This window comes from Thunnus thynnus, chromosome 20 (genome assembly GCF_963924715.1).
Source record: "Thunnus thynnus chromosome 20, fThuThy2.1, whole genome shotgun sequence".
Classification (NCBI taxonomy): Eukaryota; Metazoa; Chordata; class Actinopteri; order Scombriformes; family Scombridae; genus Thunnus; species Thunnus thynnus.
In genome coordinates this window covers 5,947,530-5,966,894 of record NC_089536.1, presented here as the reverse complement: position 1 = coordinate 5,966,894, position 19,365 = coordinate 5,947,530, and the positions used below count along the sequence as shown (strand labels likewise).

The following is a 19,365-nucleotide window of genomic DNA, read 5'->3' as shown; positions in this document are numbered from 1 at the left end:
CACAGCAGGTTGTGTATGTTTGTGTTTTTATTAGTTATAATTTATCATGTGAACAACTATCACAAGAGGTGTCAAATTTCTCACTGCAAATTTACTTGTCACTATTGGGAAAACGTTGACCCCACATAAAATGATTTACACGCAATTTTAGTTATGAATGAATTATTGTGCTTTTTAACATACTGTTCTTATTTCTATCAACGTTTTTATGAAATAACTATACAGAGTAGAGTTGTAGAGACTAAATGATGCATTTTATGCAGTTGTTCACATTCTACATAAACATTTTGTAAACATTTATTAAAATCTTAATCAAATCAAAGCTCCGCATTAACGCAGGCTACATTCATCATAAAGCACAGGACAATGTGATTATGTCACAGTGGGCCATATGTTGAAGCTTTACTCTGACGGACAGGAAACACTGGAGTCCTGCTGAACCACTGAGCCCTGTAGCTAAAACAGAAATCAGCTGCCTGGTGGACTGGAAAATAACGAGAGGGGCTTTGCATCCCCATGACACCTCTTACCACCTCCCTTCCTCAGGTAGACCGTTCTCCCTCTTTCCTCATCAAGAAGCTCCTTTCTTTCTTTCTTTTCCTTTCTTTCTGTCTTGTTTCTTTTTTTTTTTTTGTTTAATTTATTTTCCTCAATAACTTCTTCAATTGTCACTGATTCTTCTTCTCTCTCAATTATTCCCTCTCTTTCTCACCAGTGCAGCCTCTTTTGATTAAACCCGGTGATATGTTTTCCATTAACACCACAATAGACGAGCAAAATGGAGCAATCTCCTGCACTGAGTGTGTTAAGCTTTGGCTTCACAACCCTCTTTTAAACACTTCCCAGCACACCACAGTCATAGCCGGAAAGTCTTTTTCTTTCAAGATTTTTTATTGCTTTTTTTTTTACTTTCATAATGACGGGAAATTGAGGAGCTAAATAAGGAGATTATGTGTGAAAAAGGTGATTTAACAGATTTGAAACCAGGTGATGACTGTTACATGGTACAGTACATTTGGGCCTGTCTCAACAGAAAGTGGCACAGTTCATTTTCATTTGAAGCTTGGTGACATGTGGAGCTGCAAATAACAATTATTTTCATTATCGATTAATCTGATGATTATCATTTTGTCTGTAAAATGTTAGAAAATAGTGAAAAATACCTGTTATAATTTCTTAGAGCGCAACGTGAGGTCCTCAAACGTCCATTCTACAATCCAAAACCCAAAGATATTCAGTTTACTGTCATGTATAACACCTAAAAGCTTCAAATCTGAGAATCTGCAACCAGCAAATGTTTGGCAAATAGTTACTGCTCCCCTTTTATATACTATAATTACTGTGGTACAACTATTACCATAATAGTTCCCCATTAATTTTCCACAATTGACAAACTGATTAAACTAATCGTTGCAGCTCTAGGAATGTATGGTCACTACTTAATGGGGCTTCCTCCATTTTTTCCTCCTGCATAGTTTACCTTTTTGTTCCTTCAGCACAGTCAAAACGTTTGCAATTGTCTGCAATTCGCTAAAGTGTAATTATACACTAATTCCTTTGAAATTAGTTCATGTCAGCCTTAAATTTTGCAGTTTAACCTGCAATATGTCAGTATTAATAACCACGTTGTGTCACTAACACTGACATATTATCAATTTTAAGTTTATAGGATGAACTTCGTAGCAAACAGTCACATATTTACACGTCCAGCTCTCCTTTCCACTGTATTTTCAGTTTCCACTAACCTCTGAGGGAAACTTGCAGCTCTTCATGCATACAGAACATAGCAGCTGCTTAACACACAGTTATGTTCACTTGCTAGTTGCTAATTTGTAACTCTAACTTGTGTACTGGGAGTTTTTAGAGCTTTTTGCTAAAAACAGCTGCCTGCTGCGGACAAAAAAAAAGAATGAGAACAGTGGCAGTGAATGTAAAGAGTAAAGTTGCTGTCCAGAAAACCAAAACAATGAGCTAAAGGAGGCTAAAATGCTCCAGTTGCATTGTTGAAGCACTATAGAAAGGGTTGGGGAATCCATTTGGCCGTTGAGAAGTTTTAAGCAACTGACTTTGTAGCCTGAAGTTAAGCAGAAGAGCGTTAATTCTTTATTTTCCACGCTGTATGTTCATCATATAACTTTCTTGCAGCCTTTACAGCTGTAGTATCATAGAGTTTTATAATTGGAATAAATATAACATAAAAGATTAATGAAATGTTCCTCAATACAAAAAAAACCAAATGTTAACATTGGAACATGAAGATGACAACATGATTAAACTGACTGGATGGTTGTACATGTCACTACATCCCACCGGTAACTTGATGGAGGTTTTACATGCGCCTGTCCATTCGAGTACTGATGCTTGTTTGTCTCAATCAGTGTTTTCCTGTTCTAGGATTCATAACGAGGCCATAAACTATCCTAATGTACTCCAGAGGATATTTCCTCCCCCAGTTACCCCACGCGAGACTATCACTCAACAGAGACGTGACAGGCTGACAGGCTGCGTAGACTCTGAGTACAGAAACCAGTCAACATCAGCAACATGTTCATATCACATATTTGTAATATCAAAGTAGATACTCCTGTCTCTGAAATAACTGACCAGGATAATTATGGTTTATTTCAAGCAGGGTCTTATTTTCCAGCATTTCCAACATTGTACTCAACAAGTTAATGGTTGAGGTTTGGGTTTTCAACTTTATTCTACTGTACTGTACCTGTTGTACACACACTTTTCCTGTTCAATAAGGGATTTATTGGCATTTCAGATGTTCTCACTTTCAGTTTTACTCCAAATAAAGTGATTTAGATTAAGGAAATTTTTTGAGCCCCTTAAATAACAGGTAAATGTCGATACTGAATCCGATCAGATACTTAAATTTACCTATATGTTGATTAAATCTGACATAACAGAGCTACAGCCACTAAATTTATTAAACCTTATTTAACACACTACTTGATCCAAACACTGAATGTCCTGGTTCAAAAATATCAAGTTGAGAAACGGAAACTATTGATACAGTATGAATGAAAATTTAACTGGGAGAATATGACTCCTGAAATGGACGTGACGCTATCAGCTAGAGAGAGAAAATGCATCACTCTGTTGGAGTTGTAGGAACTAAAAAAAACACTGATTGTTACAAACAGTCTTTGGCCCTGTAAAGACACACAAACCCGACTACAGCCAAATTCAATTTTAGCCCATTATGTGATCTGTTGCCGGTGACGTTTGTCATATTAAACGGCAAAATTGAAGGCTAAAGATGAAAAGCTGCTTGAATGTTTTGTCCCTCTTTTTGTTACTATACTTCCACTGCAGCTCAACAGGGAAACACTGTCCGAGGAAACACAAAGAGAGAATTTGATGCTAAAAAGACTGTAAATGTGTCAGATATCCACTTGATATGACTAACTCAGACTGCTGAAGCCTCATATAAGCTTCACATCTACTTTTAAATGACTGTGTGGACACACTGTGGATTTTGGCCTCCATCACTTACATTGAAAGCACATTTGAAGGATCTTTAAATACCCAGTATGAACAGGAGGAATGATTTCAGCGAGGAAAACCTCTTTCACTGTTAATACCGACACCTGACTGTTGTTTTAAGACACACTTGAAAAATGCGAGCCTATATTTTAACTAAACTCTGAATTATATTTGTCCTATCAAGATATTAAGAATGTTTTACTTCTAAATTGTAAATACATGTCAGAAAAAAGGGGTTTTCCTTGTAACATCTCTATAAAATTGAGCTGCAGACGTGTGAAGTGGAAATCCGTCAACCAAAGACAGAGCGTAATTTCTAATTTGTTTTTCCATTTACTTGCCTACTGATTTCTGTCAAAGTTGACAGGACTTCGAATTTGGACAAAATATCTTCATAACTGATGAGTTGCTCACTGTTTGGTTAATTACCGCAAAGAGAAACGATTATAACTTGTGATCCTGATGCCCCGGCAATAAGCTTTTAAGCCTTCATAACAACTCGATGATCCTTTACTCCTTCATACCAGCCTGCATGGCAGACATAGCTGCTGCTGTGTAGCTAACACAGCTCCCTGCAGAACTGGAAGTCCTGGCTGCCGGCCCGAACTAGTGCTTCAGAGGAAAGTTTCTTCCTTTTATTGTGAGGCTTAGAGACACATAGGTTTGCACTCCCTCTCACTCTCTCTCTCTCTCTCTCTCTCTCTCTCTCTTCTTCGGCACTGCTCGGGGCTTAAAGCTTGAAGTGGAAACTAATGATGCACTGAAGTAGGTTACCAGCCCGCATTAGAGCAAGAGAACGAATTCTGCTGAAATGAAAATGTTGTACAGCTCAATCAGACGCTGAACCACGCTCTTCAGACAGTAATTAGGTGCACTGATGTTATCGATTACGTAGCAGCGTCGACGGTGAGGGAAAAAAAGACGGATGACTTACTTGTTTTTGTAAATGAAGGAGTAGAAATCATTCTTGCATGTCTGAAATCTGCACAGGAGGTGTAGACGCCAGTGCTCGGCGGCTCGACGCCAGCCAGAGCAAAGACAAGCAGGTCAGGTCTGAGGCGTGAGAGGAGGATGTTAAATAGATGTTGCTATTTAGAAATATATTTATTTAACAATATATTCAGTGTGTTCGGAGAGGAAATGTTAACAGTTTTGTTTTTTCTTACAGTATTAGTGTCTTTAGGGGTTACAAATTGAGTGATAAATTGGGTCAAACCTGAGCCTTGAGGTCACGCTGTATTTCTTAATCTCTCCTGGAGACCTCAGCTGTCTGTGATGTTTTGGTGAAAGCAGAAACCTCTCTGATAAAGAGTATATCAGCATCGCCATGGTAAGACAAGACCAGAGAGGACCCTTCTAGACAACGCAGATAGGTGGAACGTGTAGCCAAAATGTGTTGACAATGACCTGAGGCTCAACGCGACGTGACTTGAGATGTCACAGGTAAAGTGCAGTCCTTTGTTTGGAAACTAGTGAACCAATTAGACTCATTTTTCATATTGTTGGCCGATCTGTTTGGGTTAAAAGACTCAGACTTTCAGAAGACTGAACGGAAAGAGACAGCGTCCGAGTTACAACAACTTCGCTGTTCGCTGTTTACGATTCTCCTTGATCATCATAAACATCTTCAGCCCTCAGACATCAAAGCCTCCTGTGTGCTTCTCTCCACTGAAGTGTTGAACATCGCTCGGAAATATCCACAACAGGTGTCAAAGCTCAAACTCAAATTACCTGAGTGCCACAGGCCAGGTTCACTCCCCGGGTGCCTGCTTGAAATAAAATCAGTTTTTAACAATAAATTTCAACTATTTAGACTCGAAAGCAGAGCGACACCTCTGTTCCCGCCCTTCTCTGTTGTGTAAAGTGATTTCGCTCCTGTAAAACTACATTTTCCTCCTTGCAGATGAGACAGGAAGCAGTCACATTAAACTCCATGAAAATATAATGAATAGCCCACTTCTCTCAAAACTGTCTGTGCACCAGGTTAAATGTTCCAAAATGAAACTTAGGGTTAATCGTTTTAATCTGCCTGTTATTTTGTTGATTAATCGTTTAGCCTGTGCATTGTCAGAAAACAGTAAAAATGATATATGTTATAATTTCCCACAGCTAAGATTCAATCAAATGTTTTTTGTTCAACCAACGAAAGTCCAAAACGAAAGATATTCAGTTCACTGTTATATATAACAAAACCACAAATCTTCACATTTAAGAAGCTGAAATCAGAGAAAAAAGATTGATCGAATATCTAAATATATAATGAAACTATATATTGTGACCAGTTTTTAAAGTTTTATGTCTTCAGAGCTGAGACTCACAGACAAACTGGGGAAACTGCAAATTATTTAGAGACGGACTAACACAGCGTTGGTTTTGGTCTTTTCATAGCACTCATTGACAGCAACAAAAATGTAGAATATCACCAGCTTTTATCCCTTAAATTATTGGGTTTTTGGTTTTGATTTTGCCTTGTTTGGATATTTCATCTAAAGTAAAAGACACAAATCTAAATGGAAATAAAAGAATTGCTGCTCTGGAGCTTTAGAAATATTCCCCCGCTGGTTGGATCTGGCCGGTAGTTAGAGACCCGAGTGTTTAGTGCTCAGTGCTGTTGTGTTTCTTCATTTCACTGCTGAGAGATCAACTGTAAGTAAAACAGTGCAGCTGCCTTTTTCTACTCCGTTAACAAAAATCATAAGGTGCTGCACTGAAGCAGGAACAGGAGAAAGAAAAAAAAAGAAGAAGAATGGAGTCTGCACATGTGTTCGTAATGATCCCAATTGATTTATTTCTTCATTTCTTTAATATTTCAATCTAACTGGGCTGATAAATGTAGAAAAATAAGCTTAATATAGATCAAAGAAAGGTCAGTCTTGATATATCCACTTAAATAATTGAATTCTCTCTATTGGAACACATATCCAACACCTGCCGTCTGCAGCGGCCAATGCTACATTGATCGGTGATGGAGCACAAGAAAAGCAGACATCGATTGAGATATAAATCTCACACATTTCTACTCTGAAATGAAACAAAACAAAAACAAGAAATGTGGTACTATTGGAGGGTAAAAGGGGGCTGAGAGAGAGAGACCGAGTGTGAAAAAGAGACAGCTGCTTAGGTCAGCAGAGACGAGTGGCTGTGGATACACTCCCCCTCTCCCCGAGCTGTCTGAAGTCTCCATGAGGGACAGAAGGAGAGATTTAGACAGGATGTGAAATATTGAGTGAGAGGGAGGTAGAGAGGGAGGGAGGGAGGGATGGAGGGAGTGGGAGACTGACAGCAGACTGGAAAACTGATAGAGGGCATAAGGTATAACACAAAAATGACATTTATTTTGCTTTTTACAGTTTGCTTTTGGTGAGCAGGTGTTCTCTGCTCTTTGTTAGCAGCGGTGACCCAGCTTCATGTGAGTAATTCGGGGTTAAGTGCTTTGCTTGGGGGCAGCTTGATGGTTTTTATGGGACTCGAGCTTCCAGCCACAGGCCCACAAGCTGCTGCTGCTGCTGCTGCTGCTGCTGCTGCTGCTGCTGCTGCCGCCCACGGTTAGCACCGGAGGAAGGATAATTGTCAGGGAAAGACTACAAAGACAGTCGGAGAGGCGGTGACAGAAATGTCGCCTTGATGCAGGTTGTTTGGGTGTTGCAGTCAAAGGTTGGCTCCACTCCCCCCCCCCCTCCTCCTCTCCCCTCCCTCCGGCTCGATGATGTTCCTTTCTTGTCCCTCCTGATAGAGTCAGAGACGCCGGTGGGGGACACCACTCACATCTCAGCTCGCCAACATGTCCATCCTGATGGTGTATGTTTTAAGACAGACGCCGGTCATGAGGGAGGAACTGTTCCCCCTTCTTTCTTTTTCTTTTTTTTCTTATGTTTGTTCTTGCTGGATTTTGCCCCGAGTGTAACAGCAGAGTGTCACAGCACCCTCACGCTTCCTTTAACTTTTGTTTTTAAAACATTTTCGATTTAATAGAGAACATAAGAACATGTAATAGATGTGTGCGAAACAGACCGGCAAAATTACAGAAACACAGCATGGAAACTGATAATATAATATTCAGCATAAAGGTTATAAAGTATAATTTCATCCAGTGTTTTTCACACTATCATGTGTCAAGGAGTAAGTGCTAGTCCTCTTTAAGACAGCAGATAAAGTGATTTGTAAAAAAAAATGTTCCCACCCTTTTCCTCTCAGTCTGCTTGATATACATTTAGGATGACATTTTGAACCTGAGCACTGAATATTTTAGTTTTGATTATAGATCAGTCTTATCAATGTCCTTGGTCTGTGATTGACACAGTCATTAAATCTCCGGTCACACTCTTGTAGCCTCAGATTTTTTTCCTCTTCACGCCGTCCCTGTTACTCACTCTAAAGTCAATAATTCTATTTGACAAATTTCTCTCGGGGAAACACCTCATTCATTTGTCTTGTAAGCAAAGGTTCCTGTCAGATGCTCGGTTTTCTCCGTCGTCCTGCTTTCTCTTTCCTGCTTTCACTCTGTCTCTTTACGGCTCTTGTTTACTTTTTTCTGTTTGCTGTAATCACCGAGAGGAATTTTGAGATCTGGCTCCACGTCAGTTCTCGCTCTACTCCTCGATAAGACATTTAAACTGTTCCTGCAGAGGTTATGTGTGGTTGCTTTTTAAATTTTGATTCGAGGTGGGGATAGTTTCAGCGAGTGCAGAGAAAATGTGAGGTTTAACCATCATGGTGACTCAGAAATGCTGTAAATCTTTGTGCTGTGATAAGGTAATTTTTTGTAGGCTTGATGCTAGATGTGAAGCTTTTTAGAACACATTAAAGTCTGAACAAGCTAATCATCAGAGGCTTTTGACCAGAATAAAAGGAAAAGTGCAAATATAGTTGAATAATTTGCTGCGTGTTTGTACAGGTGAGAGGAGAAAGAATCGACAGTGCGTGTTTACAAAGGTGTGAATGACCTTATGTGAGTTAAAGGAAAAGTTCAACATTGTGGGAATTTTACACTTATTTGCTTTCTTTCCAAGAGTGACATGAGATGATTGATGTCAAGCACACAGCTACAATCAATAATTTTATATCAACAATGGATCAAATGACTACATGTAATGTGAAAGAATCACCTGACTCTGTAGATTTACGCTGCTCTAAAGAACATTTTAGCATCTTTCAGCTTATTGTTTTGGTTTTACAGCCTTTAACTTTACTGTTGTGGTTCTGGCAGTGATTGACCTGCTGTAAACCACCTGGACAGCATCCAGCATCCAGCAGAGAGACACAGTTAGCCACTAGCTAGTGATAACAGGCCCTTTCACACCTGAAAGTCCAAACCAAGGTTCATGTTTTGTTACATTATATACATTTAGTTTTGGTTTCACATTGCAATTATGCAAGCGCACTTAAGAACTTTACATGATATACCTACATCCTGTCGTCATCACCTACGTGGTCTGTGTCTCTCTATACTTGATGTTGATTGGTTTGTAGACGGGCGTGCGTCTGACGTAGGCATGTTGTCAATCCGGCAGGTAACCTTTTATCGCCATATGAATTAATGGAGAAAGATGAATAAACAGATTCATTTCGTTGCCACTATATTATATTATTAAACTATAAATACTACAGTTTCTTTGTCTTCAGGTGGCATTGCTCTCCCCTCCTCTCATATCCTGTTTCTCTCATCCTCTGTGAAAATACCTGGAAAGTGTCGGCATTTTTATGGGTCTTTTCCAGTTGACTTTTTATAACATTGTCGGACCATATTTCAATTAATAACTTGGTCTTTTCTTCTTCCCATGTGCTCAACTCTTTTCTTTTTCCGGTTCTGATGATAGCCTGCCAGAACTTCCTGTAATTGGTCTGAAAGTCTGAACCATCCAAATAATGTTTGTTCAGTTTGATCCGGACCAAGACCACCTCTTTTCGTCGGACTAAGGTTCAGCTGTTTGGTCCAGACCATGGTCCCGGGGAGGTTTCACTCCTGTAATTTTGGTTCAGATCAAACTGAAAAGTCTGAAAGTCCAGACCAAACGACGTAGGTGTGAAAGGGTCTGTAGTGGAGCAAAACAGGACTAAAAGTAGAGTTCTTCAGGTGGACAGATACTCAAAAAATGTGAAACTAGGCAGCTACTTGCTAAGAAGGTAATCCAGTTAAAATGTGATAATGTTTACAGCTTGTTTCTTGCCAGTCTGATTCTGTCCAAAATCCATAAATACGCCTACTGTACCAACAGTTCTAAAACTAGATAATTAACGGGTTTCAAGGTACATTCAATGAGCACCAGTTTTGGCACCAAACCTGGCAGCGTCACGGCACCCAACTGTGCCAAGAAGTAGTTCAATCTTGTAACTTCCTCTGCTACCAAAAATTACCGTTTTTACAATTCAGTTAGTGTGCTGGTTAAAGGGGACGTATCATGCACATTTTCAGGTCTGTATTTATATTCTGGGGCTCGACTGGAATATCTTTGCATGATTTACAGTTAAAAACTCCTTATTTATCTTATACTGGCCCTTTATGCAGCCCCTCAGTTCAGCCTCTGTCTGAAACAGGTTGTTTTAGCTCCTGTCTCTTTAAGACCCTCCTCTCGATGAGCCCACTCTGTTCTGACTGATTAGCTCCCAGGATCTTCCTCCGGCTCCGGAGGCTACGTAGACAAACAATAGTAGTTGGATTTTGGCTCTTTTTCTTGTTCTTTACTCAAAATGTCAACTTCTCAAATACATCTGTACATGTTGAAGTCAAAATTCGATCCAAAATATATGAGTGGACAAAGCTAACAACCCATGAAACAACCTTAACAATGAAGGTTAAAGAACAGACGGCGTGAACAATCTGACATCATCGTAAGGGGGAAGTAGAGGTAACATTGCAAACAAAGCCTTCAGAGCAGGCTGAAGCCCTGACTTTTGACTTGAAGGCGGCATTTTTACATAAATTCACTGATAAGATACAACATGTTAAGTGAGCTTTAGAGGTGTTGGTAGTTGTATTTTTAAACTTTGGACAGAGCCAAGCTAACTGTTTCCCCCGTTTCCAGTCTTTATGCTAAACTAGGCTAAGCTATGCTAACCATGTCCTAAATCCAGCTCCGTAGTAACATACAGACATGAAGCTGACATCTATTGTCTCATCCCACTCCCTGAAAGCAAATAAGCAAATTTCCCAAAATGCTGACCTATTCCTTTAATTCACACTTTAATAGCAGTGATGCTGTGTCTGACACACCTTTCCACATACACATACTGTGCTACCGATTCTTTCTCCTCTCACCTTACCAGTCTCTCCGTCAAGACCACCGCTGAATACTAATTGCCATCGAAAGTATATTTTTAAAAAAGTGTGCATGTGTGTATGTGTGGAAGAGGTATTTGGGAGATTGTGATTTGCTGGTGATGACTGAGAGAAGGAAGGAGGAGGAGAGAGGGAGGGAAGGAGGGAGGGAGGGAGGGAAGGAGGGAGGGAGGGAGGGAGGTACGCATTGACGAAGCCAGGGAGAGGGAGGCAGCGAGACGGAGAGCACTGTCCCTATCTGCTTCTTTGTCGCTCTGCGATTCAGGCAGCCAGCTCTCCTTTCCTCGCCTCCGCAGCAGCGGCAGCAGCAGCAGCAGCAGAGAGAAGGAAGGAAAGAAAGAAAAGCGCTGAATTGGATGAAAAGATTTGCAACAGATAAATAAACCAGCCATCAACAGAGACAGGGAAGGTATGAAAGACATCAGCGGCAGCAGCAGAAGCAGCAGCAGCAGCAGGAGAGCGACGTTTTTTCCTTCAAACACCCACACCCGCCGAATGTGTGAGGGGAAGAGACTAAAACCGGTGCAAAGAGAGTCTGAGAGAGAATACTGACTGAGAGAAGTGGATCACGGAGAGGGGCGAAGAGGAGTGAACGATGACAGCGGACCGCTACACATGGACAGAAGAGAGCAGGAGGGAGAAGTGAGAGAGAGAGAGAGAAATAATCTGACAATCAGCGTTGTGACTGTAAAACTGATGGTATCCATTTTACAGTGGGAGCAACAGGAACGTTCATTCTTCTTCTGTGCCAAATCTTAGCGTTTCTGCATCCTCATCTGCCTCGTCTTTGTCGTCTTCCCTTCGTCTTTAATTTATTTTGTTTATGTCGTATCTCTCGGGTTGTGACGAAATCGAGGGTGCTCTTTGGAATCCCTGCTCTGAAGTCCGAGGGCAGCCGTCCGTCCCTCCCACCCCTCTGTATCTCCCTCTATTACGTGTGTGTGTGTGTGAGTTGGGGGGGGGGTTTGTGTGTGTTTGTGTCCATATAAGCATAAAGAGCTTATTGTATGCCTGTGTGTGTTTTTCAACTCTTTGTTTCCACATTTTGCACCCAGCTGTTTCATCCTCTGCCAGTGTTTCGTACCATCTGTGAGAGTGTCAGCTTGGTTCCCTCTGTGTATGTGTGTGTGTGTATGTGAGTGCATGTTTAAGGATTCATCTCTAAGTGTTGTCACTGGCGTTCACTAAAAGGTGGCAGCTGGACAGGTGTCACCTTCAGGTAACTTGGCAGAGGTTCATATCCTGTTAAAACCATGTAGAGAGGGTGTGTGTGTGTGTATGTATGTGTGTGTGTTTGTTTACCCGCTTCTGGAGAAGTTACAGTTTTATGCATCAGCCTGCAGTTTATTTCCCATTAAACTTTAATAGACAAGCCGAGAAAAAGCGCCGGATTTTATTGCGTTCGTTGTGACCGATTTGCACCTGCAGAAGAAATTCTTCACATAAGGAGACGTCCAGCAAAGGAGTCGCCTCTGTGCATGTATAATACATGGCTGTCTTATCAATAATTCAGCGTCAGGTGGGCACCCCGGTGTTGCCTGGTGAGCGTTGATCAAGACATTAAGGAGCGAGACTGTTGGGGTTTGATGCTCGCTGATAGCAGCTGACTGACTGACAGCAGCCTGATGATGTGCTGCTTCCCCCCGCGATCTCTACTGATCGCCAGCTGCTTTCTGTAACAGCTGAATTCACTTCCATCTGTCTGTTGGCACATCAGCCTACTGGACAGAATCCAGATCAAACCAACCTCAAGTCACACTTTGTATCTCTTTGGATGAACTCTTTTAAAAAAAAAAAAAAATCTGCAGGACTTAAAAATACAGACTGAATCGTTTTTGGCAGATAAAGTCCAACGTTCTGTGCGAACCGTTCACCTTCCTCTCTGACTATGATTGGTGTTAACAGCCTGCACTCGGCAGGGCGCCTACGCTCACGCTCTCTCTGCACTGTGCGCTACGGACGGGACTTCCGGATGATGGACCCATTCCGCTATCCCAGAACACCACGCTCACGTTCGCTCAAACCCCTGGTGTTTCCAGACCTGCTGGGCAAGGCTCAGGACGGACAGAATCACCCACAGGCCAGAAAGAGGAGGAAGGTACTGAAAACTGTCAGCTATTTCCTGTTAATTTTACTTTTATAAGTCACAAAAACGCTGCAGCTTTTCAGTTTGATCATCAAAACCAATCTCCAAAACCTAGAGATGAATCATTTTTCCTACTTTACACATCATAACAAATCATATCTTACCCAACATAACATTAATAATGGTTTATCAATGGTTTATTAATGGTTTATTAATGGTCCTGTAGGGTTTTTGTTGTCTAAAAGTGTTGTAATGTTTAATACACAACAAACCCTCATTGCAAATTTCTGAAATTCTACTTTTACTGTTTAATTTACCATCTTATCAGTTTGTATACGTTCACCTCTGGAGTGTGGGGAGGTTGATGAACACATTGGCTCACTGCCCGGCCTGATTGGACGTACATCACAGCTAAACACAGCATATTGTGTGAAGCCACCACTCAAGGCTAGTGGCTCTCTTTTCTTGGCACTTGGTGACGTTGATGAAGCAAGTAGGTGAAGGTGACGAACATCCATCCTCGTCTCAATGAGCCTCGAGAACGAATAGGACTGACTGATGCTCTGGTTTATACTCTGTCTCCATCTACCTTTTTTTTTATTTACTTACCTCCCTCTTTAGTCTTCTACCTTAAAACCCACAGAGTCCCCCTGCTGTTGGCGCTGCGTGTTCCCTCAGGATTTACAGTAAGAGGGAGATTTTTTTCTTCTAAATGAAGATGTTCCACTTGCAGTAAATCAGTTGGCTCAGGCACAAATATAGACATACAGTATATGCACAATAATACGTTAATAGAAACTTAATAGAGTTGGGAAAACCATCAGTATAGTGTATGACAGTGGGTGGTTTATGATCCCTGTGGCATCATTTACTACCTACTATATTTCACAAGTGTTTTAATGTGCTATATTTATTATTTATCATTTCAGCGTGATGCAAAAACAGAAATATCTGTTGTTCTTCCAAGAGAAGAGCATTGGAGATATGCTAACTGGATGTTAAAGATGTAGTTACGTTCGTCATTATCTGTCAAACACATCATATCATTGTAACTTGTATATTTTATGCAGGATTGGGAGGAAAATTGGTTGGATACTCAGGTGGAGTTCCTGGTTTGTTTTGCTGCTGTTGCTCTTGTCCTCCCAAGAAAAAACAACACAACAGGTTGTGATGTCAGTTGCCCAAAAATGACCTAAAGTTACATTTGAGTAATAGATGTCATCCAGCAGCCGTTGTAATTATGACCCGGAGCGGTGACGTAGTTCAGATGACGTGTTTATATGTGGACAGATTTCCTCATTTGGAGGGAAAGGGGTGAATGGAGGCATTAACCCATCAGTGGACTTTGCCACAAGAGACCGCTATTCGTTTCCTGTTTCTAATTGCGAGTCAGGACAGTTTCCATATCTAAGATCATCCCCTACCCTTAACCCTGTGGTTTTTATTGTAGCCATGACAACGAAGGACGCCTTACTTTAACCTCATTAATTCTGCTAGGACGCCAGCGTCTGCTAGTTGGCCAACAATCCCTTTCTTGCCTCACTACATCACTTCTCTTCCGTAAACATGGACACATGTGGTATCGCTGTAATCAGGAAGACCTTGTGTTTACAAAAATAACATCAGTTTAAATGTTTTCATAATGTAGTTCGCACCAGAGATGCCTAAACATGTCATCTCTTTTGGGACTTTGGGAGGTTTCCTTTCTGGCAAGAACTTGTTTATGTTTATGTTTATTTATAGTCACTGTGGTTCAGCAGCCATTTTCATCTGGGTATGTCATTTTAGGCATTTTTACTCAAAATAGTGAGTGGAAGAGGTTGTTTCTCTAACTTTAACAAAGTGATCATTTTAACCCAAACTAACTTTCCCTGAACCTAACCAGACCTTCACCATTGTGTTGTCACATCATAAAACATCATTTATTATTTTTAACAGTGATGTGTAACAGTTTTGGAAAGCACAGACAAATGATGTCCTGCTGATTACTGCCAATAGAGGCGACAGATCAGAAAACAATCCTATGTGTCGCTCTGGAGTCACATGGTGCTTTATTGTAATCATGCTCAGATAACAGGAGTACATGTAAATTCAGTGTAATATTGAGCACTTTAATTAACGAAAATATAAAAATCAAAAAATGAAATTTGAAGCTTAAAGAAAATGGTAATGTGGACCAATATGAGAACCATCATTATTAGTGACTAGAGCTCAAACGATTAGTTGATTAATTCATCGACTGAAAAGAAAAATTGCAACTATTAACAACAGTTAAATTATTTTCATTTTTGAATCACAAACATTCACTAGTTCCATCTTCTAAATTTGCTGCTTTTGTGGGTATTTGCTGCTTTTCTTTGCATTTTGTGATGTAAACTGAGTATCTTTGGGTTTTGAACTGTTGGTTGGTCTAAACAAGCAATTTGATAATGTCACTTTTGGGCATTTTTCACTATTTTCGGACATTTATTGCCCAAATGATGAATCTATGAATCCAGAAAGCAATAACACATTGCAGTCCTACAATATTCCAGTAGGTCTAAGACTTATATGTCCTGGATTGTCTCCATCTCTGGTTGTACTGTTGGGAAATGCCCTCTAGCCAACACTCTTGAGTTCTTTTTACTACCCGAGTTTTTTAAAATTCAGCAGTTTTTCTGCATTTGCATGCGATGAACGTCTGCAGGCAGAATCTGTGGCTGTTGTGGCAGATCAGTGCACTTTTTACAGCAACAAATTCACTTTTAATATTTGATGTTGACTAGATTTCTGCTACAGAAGCAGTTTGTCTTCTACTTTGAAAACGGCCAACTCTGGCATCCTGGAGAACTCAGCTGTTTTTCTGTCTGTCGTGATTATTAAAATGTATGAACACATTTAGTTTGAAACATAGTGTGAATGCTAAAGATTTTAAAGTGGAGTGCAGGGAAACCAGAACTAAATCTGTAATGGTCTTGGCTGGCTGGTTATTAATATTCATGAGTATTCATGATTAGGCCAAGTTTCAAAGAAAACTCTGGAAATGAACCTGATTAGGCACAACGAATCAAACTCATTATAAATCCAATTTAATTTGACTAGAAGTCACAATGCAACACAATGATATTCATAATAGGTTGGAAGCCCTAAAACAGCAGAATTCAAGTGAAGACCATGAGCAGCAGTTCTTTAATCAAAGGAGTGTAATGGAAAATGATCGATTTCAGCTGAGTATGAGGTTTCTTCCCCCTCATGGTTAGAGGGAATGTATGGTTTCGGTCTACGAGGAATACAGAGGTGAACAAGGTGGTGATGAACTGCCTGTAAGTGTCCTCTCCATCACCTCAGCTGTCACAGCTGTCTGTCAGAGGCATCCACTGTGTCTTAAACACTGCAGTCTGATGGCTTCATGCTGTCCTCTCTCCCCCTGCTCCTCCGCTGCAGACTGGCTGTGAAACCAAGTGGCTATATCACATTCAACCGGCGCAGGCTAATGTCACCAGGGGCTGTTGAATGAGAAGTGTCTAAAGGTCTCGACTGTCACTACAGATTTTGAGCGAGTTGAAGCCAAATGTGCCGTGTCTCTGAAGCTTTTCACAGCAGAGACGCAGCTCCCTCATTAAAATCCTGTTTTGTTATCCCATGCTGTGTTCTTATTTTTCTGTAGGTTTCATTTTTTTTATCAGCGGGTTGATTATGATGATAATGAAAAGAGTGTTTCGCCTGAGAGTGGAAACAGTGACCCAAAAAAGGATGAAAAGTGGTATAAAAGAGCAAGAGTGAAGTTAAAAAACATAAACATAACCCAAATAAAGTTTGTAGAAATTAGCATAAGTATACTTGAAGACTACATTCAATACTTCTGTAGGGATATGGCTAACTTGGTGGTGATGCTACAGTTAAAATACCCATGTGGACAGGCAGTAGAGCTGCAACAATTAGTTGATTAATCAGTTAGTTGAATCTGCAACAATTTAGATAATCGTTTTGAGTAATTTCTTAAGAAAAAATACTAAAATTCTTTTATTCCAGCTTCTTAAATGTCAATATTTTCTCATTTCTTTAGTCTTCTATGATAGTTAACAGATGGACGAATTCACAAAAGGATTGCACGGCTTTTGCAGCCGCTAAACCTGCACAAATAAGACAAAAATAAACTGTTTAATTCACAAAGCATCTTTTGCTATTTGCACCTATTTAAATTATGTAATATGCATATATTTAGTGCAAAATTAGCCCCTTTCTATGCAAATGAGCTTCATTGTAAAAACCAGTTCACAAAGACCAGTTGGCTAATAGTCACATGCTGTCAGAGTGAAATTATTAATGTCTTCAGAGAGTTGGTGGTAACTGAACCGCACCAACAGCACTGACAGACTGAGATATTAAATCCCAAACATGTTTCTCTCTGTCACATTTAATGCCTTGCCTGAAGTTTTGAGGAGTCCGTCTGCACCTCGGTGGTCGGGATTTTCTCTTTTACTCTGCCGTCGTCCTGCCTGCTGTGTTCTTGGCACAAATGCAACATTTATACTTTGCCAAATGGAAAACTGCAATCAGACGCGAAACTTCATGGGTGTGTTTGCGCTGTAAGATCATTAGTGTGGATATCTTTTGTGAATCGGACATTGAGACAAGGCAGATAGCGGCTGCAAGTGGAGTTCATGGCGCTAGCATCAGCGGCCGCAATCCATTCTTTGTGAATTTCTGAGTACAAAAGAAGATATTTGAGGTTGGACTTTGGACTTTAGGAAACAGTGATTGACATTTTCAACCATTTTCTGACAGTTTACAGACCAACCAACCAGTCGAGAAGCCCTTATTGGGAGATATAAATTTATCAGCAGTCAGAGAGTTTTTAATGTCATTTATACTGAGGTAGCTTTGCCTTTTACAGTAATACAGTATCACTTGTTGTATCAGACATTGAGCAGCACTGCTTTATGGAAATACTGGATTTTTATACGACATTTGCCTTGATTCACCAGATATATTCAAATTGATGGATTAGTCAAAAAGTGATAATAATAAAAAAAAACTTCCTGGTTATTTTATCCATAAGCAATCAATTGATTTTGTAGAGAATGCATGATATGATGTATATCGCTATCATAATTTGAAATGATACATAGCATTTTAGAGGATTTAGTTTCAACTCCTCGATGCAACTAATGATCAGTTTAATCCTAATTTATTTTTTGGATTATTTGATTATTCGATTAGTAAATAAAATGTCAGAATATGTGAATATGTGTAACGCTGATCATGATTTCTTGGAACCCACTGTGAAGTCTTCAGATTGCTTGTTTTGTCCGACCTTCAGTTCAAGACACAAAGATTTCATTTTTCTGTCATTTACAGAGACATAAAACTAAGAAATGCAGCAAATCCTCACATTTGAGAGACTTGAACTATTAACTGATTATCAAAACTGTTTGCAATAGATTTTCTAGATGTGTGTTTTCGTCATGTTATAGTTTCTATTCTTTTTTATTTTGTATCATGTTCTTGTTCCTAAACTGTAAATTAATTTTGCTCCGTGCCGGTCGATGTGTTTACGTCAAAGTCTAAATTATTAATTGGCTGATTGATTTGCTCGTCTATCCATCGACAGGCCGGGTGCTTGGGGGGATAATGGCTTTGTAACTGATAGACTGACGGTTGACTGATCGGATGATTGATGGATTGTTTGACAAAGAAAATTAGTTAAGCTCAAGCAAAGGGCAGTTTGAGCGGCGTGAAAAAAGGATGATATTTCTCTGAGTACAATTTATTGAATGAAGCCAGTTTTGCTTACTGTGCAGCTTTCACAGAAAAAACCACAGTATACCTTCCCAACCTGTCAAATATGATCAAATCTGCTATTGAACTCACTTGAACCAGTGTGCTATTTGTCATATTTATCTGAAAATGTGATATTCTGGTTTTTCTCTGCAGGCTCTCTACAACTCAATCAAGAATCAGAAGCTTCAATGGACACTGTGAGTAATTTTACAACGACTTTAGGTTGATATTATTCACCTTAAACTCTTATTTTTGTCATTTTCTCCTCCTCTGTGACTCTGTTTCTGTCCCTCTCTTTGTCTATTATTAACTCAAACACGCTCACCCTACATAGACACACACACACACACACACACACACACACACACACATTGTCCTGAAGGGCAGGAAACAATAAGGGATATTGATTAACTTGTTAGCATCCTCACTAATGACGTGAGTGTTGTCTGGCATGTGAAGGAAACATTAGTGTGTCAAGGGTTGCTATTCTGGATCACAGTTTCAGAGTGCCTCGGAGACGCCAATTAAGTCACTAGCTTTCCAAGCTTTGTTGCCATAGTTACGGCACCATGGATACGACTCCATAGCTACCGCATTGCTCTTTCCTCCTTGTATTCTCTCAGCAGCAAACACACACACACACACACACTAACAGATGGACATACTGTACATATACAAAGGAAATATATTTGTATGCATGTATGTGTAAATGATGGTTTTTGTATATGTGAACATGAAAAGCAAG

The 19,365-nt window shown here is 40.0% G+C and overlaps 1 protein-coding gene across 3 annotated transcripts in view; it reads left to right on the top strand.

Annotated features, from left to right (window-relative positions):
• LOC137171587 (PH and SEC7 domain-containing protein 1-like) overlaps positions 1 to 19,365 on the top strand; it is a 77,654-nt gene that overhangs the window by 38,159 nt on the left and 20,130 nt on the right. For 2 of the 3 annotated variants that reach the window (XM_067575599.1, XM_067575600.1), the window contains one exon: positions 18,774 to 18,817. In XM_067575599.1, the coding sequence (XP_067431700.1) occupies positions 18,774 to 18,817 (44 nt within the window). Of the gene's footprint in view, positions 1 to 11,031; positions 12,870 to 18,773; positions 18,818 to 19,365 lie in introns of those variants that run through there. The other variant, XM_067575601.1, reaches the window with a different exon arrangement.